Source organism: Athene cunicularia (assembly GCF_003259725.1).
Source record: "Athene cunicularia isolate RWA chromosome 9 unlocalized genomic scaffold, athCun1 chr9_part1, whole genome shotgun sequence".
In the NCBI taxonomy this organism is placed as follows: domain Eukaryota; kingdom Metazoa; phylum Chordata; class Aves; order Strigiformes; family Strigidae; genus Athene; species Athene cunicularia.
The window spans coordinates 5,709,632-5,725,970 of record NW_020799110.1 but is presented as its reverse complement, the minus strand read 5'-3'; the positions used below and the strand labels follow the sequence as shown (position 1 = coordinate 5,725,970).

Here is a 16,339-nt window from a genome sequence, read left to right as displayed (position 1 = left end):
TTTAATAATGCAACTTTCAAAATTATGGACAATTTTAGGCTTTTTTTTCCTACAGGCTTTGTGTCACAACTATCTGGGAAAATGACTTCCTGCCTGAAAGATTAGCAAGCAATAACTGAAGGCAAAACAAATAATAATAAACAAAATAAGCATGCTATGGCTAAAAGCAAGGACCTAATGACAGAATTAGTTTCTACCATTAAGTGTGCACTGAAGTGAGGGCCCTTAAGTGTGCATTCCAAGTTCCTATATTAGGCTGTAAAATAAACCATTCAATATAACTAGCATAAGGTAGTGAAAAAAAGTCAACATATATTTGTTCTAGAACTGATACGGTAGTATTTACAATTTACTAAAAAACTATATTTCAAAGACTGTGAACACACAAAAATCTATGGCACATTTATGTATACATTATTACTTAAAATCAGTATAAAATTAAGTCTACACATATGAAAATTATTTGTTATGTAAAGAGCCTGAAAGTAATATTTAAGAATTTTAAGAGGATTACAATAATTTAAAATGAATTCTAACTTTAGATTAACTAAATGGAATATTTACAAAGCTACTTTTAAAGTCATTTTAATAAATGTTCCATTAGCTTATTCAGCCAGATGTTTTAGAACGATTAGAAGGCCTTATCTGCAGCTGGAATCGCTAAAACTTCTCATAGCTGCTTGAGTTCTCGCAACAGTGAAAATATTAATACAAACTATGGCCACCAGCATTTGAATAGTCTACAGCATAAGCCAGTTAACAGCTGGTTGAGGCAGAGGAACCCGGGCTATACTAGTACTCTGCTGCAACTGCCACTGCTGAAAATCAACCAGTGGCACGAGGGGAAATCCGAGCAGAAGTCACGTAACAGAGACAAGACCCAAATGGAAACGGAATATACAGTATTCTAATATAATAATCCCATGAGGATTCCATACATTCAACAGCTAAGCTATAAATACTGTGGTAAATTAGTTACTGCAGCTGTATTAAACGAGTCTGTACGGCCTTATCTACACTGGCAATCGAACAAGTCTGGTTCAAAACACTGATACTGAAAAGCAACTAGAAACGCTATCTTCTGATCCTTTAATAACACCCAGATGAAACTCTTCAGTTTCCCAGGATGGTGTTTTCTTATTTGTTCATCTAGCTAACCCAATGCAGGTTCTGTCAATCAAGTTGGACTACTTCAAGCTCCATTCCCCTAACCATCACAGTTATATCAACATTCTTGCCTACTCTCCCTACAGCTGTGTATTTGGTGGTTGTCACAATAAAACATTCATTCTGTTTTTAAAGCAAGTGCTGCATATACAACCAGAACCATTTACAGTCAGCACCTTTCCTTCCAAACCATGCTGCAAAGACAGGCTTTTTCCTTTTCATTATTTTTAAAGCAAAAATTTGCAGATGGAGTTGAAGAAGGGAAAAATGTAATCTGGGTCTTCTTTTCTGATCAACACTGACAAAGGAAATTGTTTGGTAGTTTTTCATCTAACCTGATTTAATTGTCAGTGTAAATATGACACAGAGTTCATAAAGAAAATTGTACACAGCTATAAAAGAATCATCCTGTGACTCCATGACATTTACCACCTCATTCCTTATTCAAAGATATGTGCAATTTTATCTTTCTCTGTGATATTCAGTCCTGTTATACCACTAAAAGAGAAACAAAGAAGAACTCAAAAGTTTCAGTTCTACTACTTCAGAAAAAAAAAAAAAATCAATGTAGGCTTTTACTAGTGGTTCCATCCAAAATTAAATGTATTATTAAGAAAATAATAAACCTAAGTACCTCAAAAACAGAAGCTAAAGCCCAGGTTAAAATTACGTAGTGAAATACTAGAACTACTAAAATATTCCTAATCACTGACATAATCCGCTAACATCTGTCAACTGTATCAAACTTTTTGGAGAGAAGTGCAAAAAAATTATTTCTTCATCCAACTTTGTAGACATGCGCTTAATCTACTAGGAACCAGACTTCTGAAGTACTCAAACATTATATATACATAAACCAGTAATTCTGTACAATTACACATTTTCAAATGTTATAGCTTAACAAACATGCTGTATTTCTTAATCCATGGTAACATTACCATGCCATTCAAATACAGAGACTATCAAAATGATTTTTCAAAGTGCCGTATCTCAGAATTTTACTTTTTAAGCTATTACCACAATGTCAGTTAAGGCCTGTTATATGTAAATGGAAGAAAAATCCACAAGTTGGCAAGAAGGTCAAAGCGTGGAGGCTTAGGGTACTAAAGAAATGACTAGATATTTTTTAATAAATGCTTCTTGAAAGCGTTAGTATCTGAAAGCCAGTTAAACCAAGCTTTCTCGGTTTCTAGAAGGAAAAGCCCCACCTTTAAGCCTTTTGTTAATGTTTCTTTCACACCTACTATACAGAACAAAAGAAAATATGTGAATTTTTCATTTTCAGGGATTCCACTGTAATTGTAAATTTTTTAATTTACAAAAAACCCCTAATGTTTTCTTCTTCCAGCATGACAAGCAAATGCTGGTGTTAAATAGAAAATACTGAAAAGATCAGCTTGACTTCACACAATGAAATTATGGGAAAAACTCATGCTGGTAAATCACTTTTGATGATCAATCATCTATCATTGTGGCGATTTTGAGTATTACCTTACAGATGAAAAGCTGCCTTTACTTTCCCCAGTTCGAGAAGACATAATTCTCACTGAAACCCAACCTATTTTTGACCTTGAAGAATTCAGAATGGTTTTCATGTACTTTTACAACTGGTTGTGCAATTGATAGCAAAATAAAGGTCACCACATATATTTTAACGGACAATGTTAAAAGGTATAGAGTCCTCAAGACTGCATTAGAAATAGACAAACTGGTCACTCTAAATCAAGAGTTTCGTATTTTTCATTGTTTGAGAAAAACACCAGTACAAAGAAATGCAGATTTTAATTGGTTAGGAAAATCTAAAAATGTATACCTATCTCTATTTATTTATATATATGTATATCTTCATCTGGAATTGTCTGGGAAATAGAAATCTGTAGAGAATACTTTTTCTTATCACACAGAAACTGCTCACAATTCATTAAAAACCAAAACACCCTGTTTGAAGGACGCAGTCATGTTTGCTCTTCCAATTTTATTTTCCTTTCCCATTTTTTGAAGATTTCAAGATCTGTAGCTTCAATTCCTTTATCATCATCTCTAACTTTTCCCTTGCCTCTCGTTCTTGTCTCAGTTCATCCTGAAGCTCTTGTCTATCTGCCTCTGCATGATCCAATCTCAGTCGCAATTCTGCTAGCTGTAAAACAGAGAGGGAAGACATAGAGGCAGAGCAAATTTTAGCAAACTTATTTGTAAATGTCTGCTATTCACTTCAAGATACCACTGATGACTGCCCTCTGCATCAGATGTTTCAGTTCACCAGTATTTATCAGCTCAACTTCTATGGTTATCAAGAATTATGTAGTTACCTACTTCGCCATTAGTAAATGACATCAATATGCAAAGTTGCATAAACATCATCCCGCAATTTTACAAAAAAAAGGGAAATCCTAATTTTTAAATACATGTAAATTGTATTTATGTGAACTGTCACACAAGACCATGTCTTAATACATAAACCTGTCAGGAAGATTGTGATTGTGTCTGCATCAGACGTTTCACAAAGCCCAGAATAAACAGCATTTTTTTATTTCCCAGGTTCATTTCCCTTACCTGACAAAATATGACTTATTTCAAAGCCTGAATGCATTTCTAGAACAAACAAAACCACCAACACTGTTTTCTGATACCCTTTAGTAAAAATGAAACAGAATTACCAGAAATGACATTCAGAAAATCTTCAATAACCACCTGTGCATTTATGGGTGTGTTCAAATATAAATCTAAGTCCAATTTTTTTGGTGAAGTATTTTGTGTTTAAACACAGAAATTAAATATCTTTTCATCTTTGAAGTTAGTAAAACGCAAGACTCGGTAGAGCGTAATCAAAGCTTATTTACAGTGAGGTCTGGAAACATCTGATGGTTTTTTTTTCAAGTGTGGAAAAGTTACTGTCAAATTGCTTATAGATATACTACCAGCAGTTAAACCAGGGAGAAGACTGGAAACCAGTTATCTTCTCTACTATTGATTTAAGGAGTTATTTCTTACAAAAAGACCTCACTGAATCTAAAAAAAATAATCTGCCTTTATAATGATAGGTATCTATCTGATTTAAATCACCACTGAGCATACATACATCTCACTGAAAATGAGGAAGATTTGAGAATGAAAGAAGCAGGAGCATACAGGATCACAGGCGTTGGCCAATTGCTACGAAGGAGAAAGGAACTGCTGTGCTGGTTTTAGGGAAACATCATGTTCATCTCCACTTGCATAATCAGAAATATTTAAAGAGTTCTTTGTATAATCAGAAATATTTCAGCAGTTCTTAGACAGCAAGAGGCTATTAATGCAAGTCTTCTGACTCCAGCACTTTGATTAAGGGCACTGTTGCAGTACAATAGTGCTCACTGCCTGCATGTTGCAGCACGTACTACGTAAGCACATCCCTGGTTGAGTTTTGATTTCCAGCTCTAAGGAAAGATTCCAGTACTGGTTATACTGCCCTATTGGGATTGACGGGGTAAAGCAACAATTAAAACACAAAATTCAATCAAGAAGTCAAAAAGAGGGAGAAGATACCTAGTGCATCTTCAGACAGGCCTAGAAAGAAGAACAGACATTTAAGCAAGTTGCAAATCCCAAATTATTAATTTTGTTTAATGTACAAAGAGGGTTCCTCCCTGTCCACAGTTCTCAGACAGAAAGGGCAGCCTGGGCAACTGCTGCCCAGGCTTTTCTTAAATGCTGCATACACAGCTTGGGGAAGTTACCTGTTGCCAGGACCTCTGTTAAACTTGGGTACTTCTGACAACTGCTTGGAACCTAGGGTCCAAAATCTATTGTAAGATGTGATAAATGGAGAAAAAGGTTCAAATTATATGTCGTGAACAGCTCTACCACAAAGGTAATAACAGAGTAAATTTTCATGCAAGGGATATATTTAGTTTTCAAAGTCTAACTTCAAAAGAATCAACCAGTCTGCTTGGGGAACAATCTATGGTTTTTACCCTCTAAAGTAAACCACACAAGCCATATAAAACATGTTATACATGATTATCTTAATAAATTAGAACATGTTGTTACTTGCAGTAATAGGGCTTGTACCAGATGTTTAGTAAATCAGGCCTTAGTCAGAGAGGATTATTTCTGGCAGCAAAGGCTAGGAATCTGTAGAGTGAGATGTCATGAAATTAAATTCATGAGAAGGATTTATGATACTAGTCTCTGCCCTACTCCCCCAAAATACCAAAACCTGTCACTCAAGTACTGCCTGTTTCTTAGTTTGAGACAGTGAGAACAGGAAATATACACAGCTATGATCAAATGACCACAAAACCTTACCAAGCTTAAGTTTTAGATTTTGTTTACCTTAAAAAAACCTGTCAAGACTAGTTTTCTGTGACACAGTACAAAAGACATCACTATACATTTAATCAGAACTGCAATGACTTTGAAAAGGGACATTCCAAGGCTCCTTTGTCATTAACTATATTTTTCCCACTGGAATGACATGAATAACCTCCAACATAAAGAAGCAACAGTCAAAGTTAAAAGGAAAGTGAAAGAAAAAACCTCCACAGGTTTTGATGTATGAACCCAAGAGGCAGGAATGAGAGACAAAAATATGATTTTAATTTCCAAGAGAACTCTTGATTAACTGCTTTGGTAGAGCACAGAAGGGGTCTCATCAAATAGTGCAGAGTATTCTACCATAAAGAAACAGAAAGAGAAGCAAGGTATGCTATTAATCTGACAAATAGAGGGTTGAAAGGTTCAGATCTTTTTTTTTTTTAACATAAAAGGAAGAAAAAGAGGAATAGCTTATTTCTGTAACTAAGATGAGAATGTTTAATTCCAAAACATGGGCAAGCCTATGTACATTAAAAACACAATTTGTTTTAAATGGGGATGTAACAGACCTTATGTTTAAGATCAGTATTTCATAAATACTACAATTTGTTCCTGTGAGCTGCATTCTACCTCAGTTTCAATCAAGGAACAAGGAAATAAATACTGCTGTCACTGTGACCTGTTTTGGTGTTTGTCTATGGTATCAGAACAGATGGAGAAGATGAAACCTTAAAGTGGCTGAGCAATAGCTTCACAATTTCCTGATACACCAAATATGGTTTGATTTGAAATGAACTTTCCCTTCTCACCTGTGCTGCATATTCAGCTTCTTTGTCTTTTTCTAAATTGGAGTCACAACTACACTTCTGCTTCATCACTTGGTCCAATTTCTTCTCTAAGTCTCTCTGCTCAAAATAAAATTCTTCCATCCTTTGAGCATGCTCTGTTTGCAAACATTCAAGTTCTTTTTGTAAATTCTGCTGCTCCTCAGTTAGCTCCTTCATAGCTTTAGAGTTGCTTAACATTTCCACTTCCTGTCAAGGAAAATCAGGATCAGATACACCTTGGTTCAAAGATCAGAAAAGTAAAAAACTGAATTTAAATGTGTATCTGGAAACAATGAGGTGAAAAAGAGCACATTTATCTACTGATAACAACAGCCTGATAATGGTATTTATCTACTTATCAATGACAGCCTGGAATTCTGCAGTAAGCATTTTCATTTTTAAGAAATTGTTTATACTTGCAAGTACATGGAGCTTCCAGAAACAGATTCACAACTTCCAACAGAAAGCAGCAGTACTGATTTACTAAAATATACTTTGAAGATGTAAGAAGTGCATCACCAAAAACCGAAATATATGTGTTTGATTTCCTTTTCCACTAGCATTTTGGTATTTTTTTAAAGTCTTATTTTTTTTAACTTATCTACAAGCTTTACCTCCAACAGCAGAACAACTTAAAAGTAGCAGCTCTGGGGCCCTATCTGAGCTCATAGCTTAACATTAAATAAACTACAATAAAATATTGGGTCTGGTATATGAATGTAAGAAGCAAAACCAGTATTTACCTTAATTCAGAAAACAGAAATGAGTGTAAGCGAACACCAGCTTCTAATGTCATCCATTACTAAAAAAGACTAATAAAATCCCCCTAAAAACAAGGGCTTATCAAATAGAAATAGGAAGGTGGTATCCTTCTTTTATACAGGGCAGTGATAAGACCACTCCTAGCATATTGATTTAAAAGCCTGAAAACTGAGAAATTTTAGAGGACTTAAACTGTATTTGCCAAAATACTTAAATGTTTGGAAAACACTTTGAAGTGCAAGAAGTAGTTTTAATTTGGATAAAAGAAAAGAAGCATCTGTTTGAACATAGTAGTTGCAAACTGAAAACACACCAGTTATTAGTGGACTTGAACCTAATGAGCATAAAGGATATTAAAGAGCTGGTGTCGGGATTCACGCTGGGGGGGACAATGATGTGTGTGTTTTGGTGTTTCTAAATGAATGTGATAGTGATTCTAGAACCAACCAGCTAACTGGTGTCAAAGCTGAAATGCACTCAGATTGGCACTGTACCATTTGAAGCTGCTGTTTCCTCCGCAAAATGGTATTTAGTTTTTCTTGCTGTTTGATGTAGGTTTTCATTACTTCTTCCATGATCCTTCCCTTGTCATCTTCACAACTGATGTCCTTCATGAGCGTGGGGGACAAGGTTCGCACATCACTACCTACTTCAAAACGGCTAGAGTCCCTAGGGATTTTGGAAGAAACACGTTCAGATTTTCCACCTCTTGAAGAACGAGTTGACACGGGTGGATCTAGAGAGGAAAAAAGAACACAGCATAATAATCACAGAAAATTAAATTTCCAGAGGGAAAAAAAAAAATGCAAAGAAAACTGTAGAAAAAGGTCAAAAGAATTTTTGGAAAACTGAAGTGACATCACAAAATACTAGCTCAGTGTTGAGCTTTCCAAAATTTTATGGTATAAAAAATGAAAAGACTTCAACGTCATTTTCACTACTCACCTAAACGTTTATGTTGCTCCACACCAGTTTTCAAGTCAATTTTTTCCTGTTCTTCAAGAGAAAGCTCTGGATAGGAGGCAGCTTTTTTGTGCTTTCCACTACTGAGCTTCTTCTCTGACTGTCCAGGTAAGGAATTAATTACTTCTGAAGCTTTGACTGTTGTTTTTGCAACATCCTTATATTGTGATGCAAGAGATACATTTGGGGCAACCACTTTATCACACATATAAAGGTAGTAACTGAAACAGTAAAATTAAGAATGAAAGGTAAGGCATAATAAATGATGACTGGTAAAGAGCAGTAAGTTTAATTTAATGTGATTTCAGACTCTAAAGGCTTCAATGAAAAATAAGCATGTCCTTATTTTTCCTATGCAAAGGAAATCCTAATGATTTACTTAATCTATACTGAGTAGATGTATCTAGATAAGGTTTTGAGGCTATCAAACAAGAGGACTTTCCAAACATGGCTGATTAAAAAAAAAAATCATATGAAATCTTCATTGAAATGCAAAGAGTGAAATTAGAATCCTGAATCCAGACTCTCTAGCATTTCCATAATCCTTATATTAGCATTGGAGGATGGGGGAAGTGATCAGTGTAGTGGGAATGAGCATATCACTCTTTAAATAGCAAAGCTGTGCACTGACAGCACTGGGGTGTGTCTGACACCAGTGATGAACCTTCTTCCCCACATACACTGAGAGATCCCTCTGGATTTTCAGAGCTTCAGGACTTCTGGACTCCTTCTGTACTGCCCTAACCTAACCACTCAGCTTTTGTCTAGTACAGAGGGAAAAGACTGCCAAATGTGTTAAGGTCAGTGCCAAGAGAACCAGAGTCATGGCGCCAGAGTTAACATTGCTATCTTCAATACTTTCCTTTCTCCCAGTTCTGAAGGAAGGCACCGACAGAAACAGCAAACTTGGGGCCCATCACAGAAGTTCCACCATTCACATGTTTGTGTGGGAACTAGTTTCACGTGTGTGTGTTGCTTTGAGTCTGATCTCACCCATCTACAGTAAATGCAGAACCACACGGGGATGAGGATAAGAGGTACAAGAAAAACTGTTTCCCTCGTTGATGTAGATGACAAACTCTGTACTGTGTTAAGGAAACGCACTTGGACAGACAATTCGTCTGTACCCATTACTCTGGTGTGGAAGAAAGCCTTCAAACACCTTTTACAAGTCTTTTTTGAAAGGAAATTAAGTTGCACTCATAGTAAATAGGCCCTATGCAGCTTTCCACATGCATGCACTGTATTATAATATGAAAGATTAAAAATTACCTTCTGTCATTTCTACTCTGAAAAGGGAAACTGTAATTACATTTCAATTGTATTGCCTACTGAAGAACACTCATAGATCACAGCTTGAGTCCTGCACCAAAAACCACTCACAAGCAGTTCATTAATATTTACATGAAGAAATGCATAAAAAGTTAGGGTTCAATTATTGCTCTGCTATCCCTGAGAATTTTCCTAACAGTCCATGTTACAAGTTCATCTTTTCAGTTTTAATTATTTTTAAATAGCCAAAAGTATATAAATACCTGTACATACACTGCTTATAGATCTACACAGAAAATTCAGTTACCTGGGATGGAAAAAGGAGGGTGGTTGAGGATCAGTTTCTGCTTCTTGCTTTATAACTGGATACCACTGCGATAAGTCCAGGCTCTGCTGTGAATCTGCCTAAAGGAAAAAAAGTAAATTGCTAATTGGAAGATGGATAAAAGCTATTTACATTTTCATAAATGCTCCTCTGTGGAACTGCATTTACACTATTAATACATACACACCAGAGAAACTGGAGTAGTGCAAAACAGGGTGTCTTTGGCAGAGATGCAGGGTGATGCAAGCCACAGAAGTTTCTTCGGTCTCCATTTTCCCATTATGGGAAAAGTAGCAATGAAATTAAAAAAAAATAAAAAATCTCTTTACAAACCTATATAAAAGCTCTGCTGAGTTTCTGGAACTCTGCCGGAGGCATACTAAAAATGGGAGACATAGAAAGCAGAATCTAGGATTCTCAGAAGGTTGTAGGAGCGTCCTCCAATAAAGTATCCACATCATAGTAAGCACCTACCAGATACTTTATTACAAAACAAAAACTGAATAAATTGGAACAATTACTGGTGTTCCAGACACAGAACTTTCTCAGTTGTCACAAAGTTTTATGACAACTCCATTCTCTTTGCAGTAACAAAATTAATTCAAATGCGTCAGGATATATAATCTTAAGGAAAAAATGTGTGTTGTTCTGTATTTGGGTAACAGTTCTTGTTCTGTTTGTCTCAAGTAATATTTTTGGAATTACTCTTTAGTCAAAGTTACTGGTGATACTTCATGCGCCACTGCAAAGTTACTATTAATTTCAAGTGAAAGGTGTCTCGTCTCGTCATGTATTTAAACCAGACTCATAACTAAGAAATTGGTTCTTAATTTCATTGTATTAAAACAGTCTTGGGAAGTGGGCTTTTGGGTAAGGTGTGGTTGGTTGACCCCAGCCAGCAGCCAAGCACCTACGCAGCCACTCCCTCACCATCACCCCCAGGGGGATAGTGGCAAAAGCAAGAAAGCTTCTAGGTCAAGAGAAAGACAGTTTAATAGGTGAAAGAACACAAAAAAACCCTCAAGTGAAGCAAAGGATGTTGCTCACCACCTCCCACAGGCACACTGATGCCCAGTCAGTCTCCAAACAACATCCACCTTGGATGCCCAAACCCCCTTCCTTCTCCTTCTCAGTTTTTATTGCTGAGCATACACCCTACAGTACCTACAGCTTCATCTCATTCTAACATCTTCACAATTCCTTGTGTAGAAGATACAGTATCAGAAAAGTTTATATTTACACACCCTGAAATAAACCGTCACAGAACTTCATCTCTGGCAGTTAAGAGAGTACCCAGTTACACACACATGGCTTGTACCAAAGTCTGCAAAATCAAATGCCACTTGACCATGAGAAAGACCAAATCCCACCTACAATATTCTAGTCAAAACTTCCAGCTCCCTAAATTCAGCTCTAGAAATGAAACTCCACCCCTGCAGTTCCTCAGATCAGTTCCAACACAGATAGAAAGGAGGGAGGGTGCAAGTAAGCTGAACTCCAGGACAGTGAATTCATAACCAAGCCTTTAAATAATAAAGATTTGAAATACAGCAAATAATCCCCAGAAAAATGGCCTCATCCTCACACTTGTCAAATTTCTTCTACTTACTCTGATCATTCTAGCAATTTAAATAATGTACATATATTCTTCTACTTATACTGGCAGCTAGTATACAGTAATCTGATTTTAACTTCTGAGTCACATCTTGTCCATGTTTCAGAATTCACATTTTAAATTTACATATGAAATTACCTATCAGGTAATCCCTACTTTCAAATTATTAGGTCAGATTTTTACCTTCCCACCTCTTTCAAATGGAAACTGACTTTACTGAATATCCATTAGTGTGCATTTTGCAAATGAATTTCATAACATCACTCAGATTTTTACTTAGGAAATAAAATTAACAGTAGCCATAAATAAACATGAAGTCTTTTTCTAATGTGATTCTTCCCTCATCATCTAGGTTAATAAAATAGAGATAAAGCATCTACTTCAATTTATATGTGTACATTTCATTACATAACAATCTGTTTCGTTTAGATTCTGGTAAGTAATTCTGTAAACACAATATATCCAAGTTGAACTGAATTACTTCCACCTAAACTGTTTGAAAGGGCTACACAAAAAATGTCTGATTTTTCTTCTAAGATAGTTGTACAAAGCTGTGCTTTAAGGAAAAAAAAAATATAGTTAAGTAGTGGTTTCAGCCTAATCATTAAGCCAGTAGTTTTAGCATGGACAGGATTTACAAAACTACCCAGAAGAAAGGTTAACTCTCCACATAGCGAGCTTTTCCACACACACGGTGACCAACTCAAGGAATTAGTCTGAGAAAGAAGGAAAAGTTTTAGTGCAGAGCAATTACAGAAACCATCACAAAGTCAAAGGGAACGAGGATCCGACAGCGCAGAGATCAGCACAGACTTAGTGACAGCTGTTCCATGAGGAGCAGGTGGATGTTACACTGCAGTCTAGAACGCAACAGAAAATGAGAAACTCGGTGACAATCAAACACACAGCTTACAGCTTTCTTACTAGCAGAAGGAACAGAAAAGAATTAACCTTGGGAGTACATCATCTGCTCTTAAAATACTGAAAGCAAAAGTGAATTTGCACTGCGAGGTGAATGAACTCAGAGTGAAATGCTAAGGAAAAAGGCGAGGCACAGGATCTAGGATGCTCTAAAAACTATGGGATTTAATTCATCATTTATTATTACTGGATGGACTAACACCTAGCCAAGGACAAGTGTTCTTCGTGGGCCCTCCAAGATAACCTCAAAGATATGCCAGAGCTTCCGAGGACTGACTCGGCAAAGGCTGTAAGAAACAAATGGAAAATCCTGAAAATAAATTTCCCTAGGAGCATAAGAAAAGGTAATGTCTACACGTTGAACCTAACACCTCTCTCACACCACTGAGGGAAAAAGATGACAGAAGCAGCCCAAGCTTCCCCAGGACAAGAAAACAGAGGCTGTGCTCCAACAATCCCCTATTACTAAACTCTTATACTCTTTTGTACTTCCCGGATGAATATCCATGAGACAACAACAACAAAAAAAGCACCCTCCCCCACCATTTTATCTTTGTTCAAGTTTTCACAGTTTCGTTCTCATTTCATATGCTGCTCTGTAAGAAAGAACTATACAGGTCTGCAAGGGAAGACTCTAAAAGTTTTTGTATTTCACTGGCACCAGTCCAGCCCAAATTGCTGTTAACTGCTATTTTCAGCTGTTTTTTTCAGCTGTACACATGAAACTGAAAGATCTCATGGTCTGAAATCTGCTGCTGTGAAAAGGGAAGCAGTATGACAGGTATGAATATGGAAGACTATTTCCACTGATGCATCCACCATACTATAGTTTATCCTTGCAATGCCAGTGTAGGTAACAAAGACTGCCTTTATCAGATGAAAAGCAAAGTCTCCGTGCTATGAACTCACCTGCATCTTCAACTAATTCAGCACATGGGAACACGCCACACTGTAGACTTTCATGGAAATTTTCTGCTAAAATCCCTCACTATAGGCTCTCATAACTGTAACAATACCTGTTACTACAGTAAGCCTTTCTGCAATACGAACTTTTCAGAAGTTTATGCTGAAAGGTAAAACTTGCAGCATATACCTTTTTGGGCTCAACATCTGGCCTGCTCTTGTTGCTACTTTGAAATCCAGCACAGAACATCCAACAAGCAAAATGGATATATAATCAAACCAGTAGCCAAACAGACATATAAATGCCAAATACACTGAAAAGAAACATAATGGTGGGGTAGGAACCATTTAAAAACTGCTTTAGTTCAAATTGTATCAAAAAAATTGTACCTCCTATGAATGGAAACTTCTATGATGTTCAGTATTTATCTGATGCTTATTATTTAAAGAAGCAGCTCTCTAAGGGAAAAATAAGCTCTGTATTTTTGAACCACAGCACAGACTTGCAGCAGTATTTTAGGAAAAAATACAACATCTATTATTAACCATTGTCAAGATACCGGCCTACAGCTCGTTACTTGGGCTGCTTAAAACCCCCTTTTTTGGCATATTTATACAACTGGTTTAAACAGAGAGCTATTGCTGAACAAGCAAGACTTTGGGCTTCTAAACAGCAACTTATCAATGCACCATTATCCTACATGCAAAGTCATGAGCTGGGTGGTTAGCAAGCCAGGTTGCCACACACCGCACGTGTGTGTGCGGGAGTAAAAACAACAAATGAAGAATTAATTTGCAATACTTGATTTTCAAGCTCCTTTCTGCTTTGCTCAGCTGCTGCAACACACACCGCATAGAACATACTCAGAGGTCAAATGGGAGAATGAGAATTTCTGCAATAGCTCTGAATTTTCCAGAGACTGCATACTTTAGAACTGAACAAGAACCAACAAAGCCAAACCAGCTCAAGTGAAGTTACTTGCAGCCCAAAGAGGAAAGAAATTACTGCACCTTTTGATGAGAAATATATTTCCATGGTGAAGCTCTCTCACAAATTTAACTCAGGCTTGATTTGACAAGCATTCTCACTTACAAAAGGCAAGCAACGCGCTTCCAAAACAAGTATCTGCGTGTGAGCAGACAGAGATTTGGGAGTTTTACAAGAGTAGGTGAACTTACTTTGGACCGAGTTTTTTTCTGATTTTTCTCGCTAAATTTCTCCTTCATTTCCTCCAAGAGATGCTTCAGCTCCCGCTCCTCTGACGTCCCTAAGTATTTTTGGTTAATGTGCAGGTAGCAGTGCCACTTGGCCGATTCAAATCCCCAGTGGCAGGTCCTCTTGTCCGGGGATCTGTGCGAATGCATCACAAACGTCTGGGGCGAGAACATCCCGTAGCACTCCAAACACTGGATACACGGGTCATCCGGTGCAAGGTAGAACTGAGGCGCAAACAACCCCTGGCACTTGCCCAGGCACTCATGCTCTACTTCAAAGGCACTCCCAGTCTCTTTCAACTGGGCCAAGGTGTTCTTACCAGGGAGAAAATTGCCGTTTTGTGGAAAAGTGCGAGGACGTAGTAAAGCATTGCATAGTCTCTGAGCATCGGTCAGTGTGATTAGCCCACAGGACGGAGCGTTAAATGGAAGAATTCCCAAAACCTTCAGAATGTGAAGCTGGTCGGAAGTGCACCTCGAGCAGTATATATACAGTTCGTCACACACTGTATTGATCTGTTGCAGTGAAAAGTCTCGAAGAACTGAATTCAACACTTGAGGCAGGCAAAGTCTCTTTTCTCCTCCGACTTTGAAACAGGAGATAGATTCCCCCTCCAGCATAGTCTGGGTGAGTTCTGTAGAGCTGTCTGGAGGAATGAGCAGCGGACCAGAAAGTATTTGCGGTGATGGAAGAGGCAAGAAGACAGAGGGTGACATACTTTCCTGGGAATAACGAGCTGAAAAAGCTGCTGGTCCACCCAGTGAACTCTGGCTGCTTAGGTGGAACTGTGCCAACGTGTGCTTCAAACCTGGATTTAAATTCAAAGGCTCAGATAGGGAAGTACTGTTTGGTTTGGCAGTTTCCCCATCAGCCTCCACAGCAGTTTCGTCATATTCGTCCAAGTTTTCCTTCTTTATTGTTGGCAATTTATTTATTACAACTCGTACTTTGCTATTTACATGCATTTCTGTCATTGCTTTTTTTAACGGAGGACTTCCATCCTCTTGGATCCCACTCCTTTTTTGGTCTGAAACTAGACCTAGAGGGAAGTTTATTTGTGGGCTTTCCATTGCTAAACACCAGAAGTTTAATTAACTAAGTCTTGAATGTGCATTTTCCTGCTTGTTCATATAAAAACCAATTTTGAGTGATCTTGACTACACTGAGCTTTGCACTCCTTTCAGTAAAATGTTACTTCTTCAACCTCCAACTGTAACCCATTTTGCATGTAATACCATCAAATTAATGAGAGGTCCCACAAATTTTTGTTTTATAGTTTTTTCAGTTTTCTAATATAAAAACCCACTGCAATATGTATACAAAAGGCTTTTCTTCATAGCCTACCCACTATTTTACAAAGTAGTCTTGTAATTTAGTAAAAAATGATGCATTGATGCAAGTGTCCATCCTTGACCTTTTTTTTTTTTCCTTTAAAAAATAGACTGTCTTTTCAAATAAGTCTCTATTTAAATATTAAAATAGAAAAACGGCCTCAGTTTGAAGAACGGGGATCTTAACGCAACCGATCCAAAATGCAGCTTTAAGTCGTATGAAAATTTTATTCAGCACTTTCAGTTCTCGGAGATCAGACACAATCTTAAGGGCTTGCTTTATTGCGCTGCCAACTTTATGATTTCACCACCACCGTGAGAGTTACTATGGCAGTTCACCAAGAAATCCCCAAATTAAAGGCTGCTCCAGACCGCCCCAGAACGTCCCTAGAGAGTCACCTTTCGCACAGATGTCACTGGTGCGTGTCAGAATTCTCCCACCCCGAGTTATTAGTAATAGAGGTAAGATCCAGGCCACCGGCTAAATTCATGTCTTGTGCTAACACTGAGTCTTTCCAGATAACCTGCGAGAAGAGAAAGAGGTCAGTGCCAGGCAATGCCGACCCGTGAGTTTGCTGTGCCGGGGGAGGGATGCGTTTCCCCACGAATTACGAAAAGCAGGGCGCTCTCCTTTAGAGCCGTGAGCCCCGCGACAAGCCCCGGCAGACGGGTGAAGCTGGCAGCGGCGGGCAGCTCCCGAAGCGCCGCATCCACCGCCCGGCGAGCCGCGGGCGGGCGGGG

General features: G+C 37.8%; 1 protein-coding gene across 1 annotated transcript; it reads right to left on the bottom strand.

Moving 5' to 3' along the window:
- Positions 1-1,640: 1,640 nt before the first annotated feature.
- SKIL (SKI like proto-oncogene) lies at positions 1,641-16,140 on the bottom strand. The gene is made up of 6 exons (XM_026855108.1): positions 14,231-16,140; positions 9,595-9,692; positions 7,998-8,236; positions 7,547-7,788; positions 6,273-6,497; positions 1,641-3,304 (listed from the first exon to the last, which is right to left on the bottom strand). The coding sequence occupies exons 1-6, from the start codon at positions 15,335-15,337 to the stop codon at positions 3,143-3,145; spliced, it is 2,073 nt and encodes a 690-aa protein (XP_026710909.1). The 5' UTR covers positions 15,338-16,140; the 3' UTR covers positions 1,641-3,142.
- Positions 16,141-16,339: the final 199 nt, after the last annotated feature.

Excerpts from the sequence above, each read along its gene's own strand:
- SKIL (XM_026855108.1), bottom strand. The coding sequence starts at position 15,337 with ATGGAAAGCCCACAAATAAACTTCCCTCTAGGTCTAGTTTCAGACCAA. Across the intron at positions 9,693-14,230 it reads AGAAAAAAACTCGGTCCAAA|GCAGATTCACAGCAGAGCCT; the intron begins GTAAGTTCACCT and ends TTTTTCCTTTAG. Across the intron at positions 8,237-9,594 it reads CCCTCCTTTTTCCATCCCAG|TTACTACCTTTATATGTGTG; the intron begins GTAACTGAATTT and ends TTACTGTTTCAG.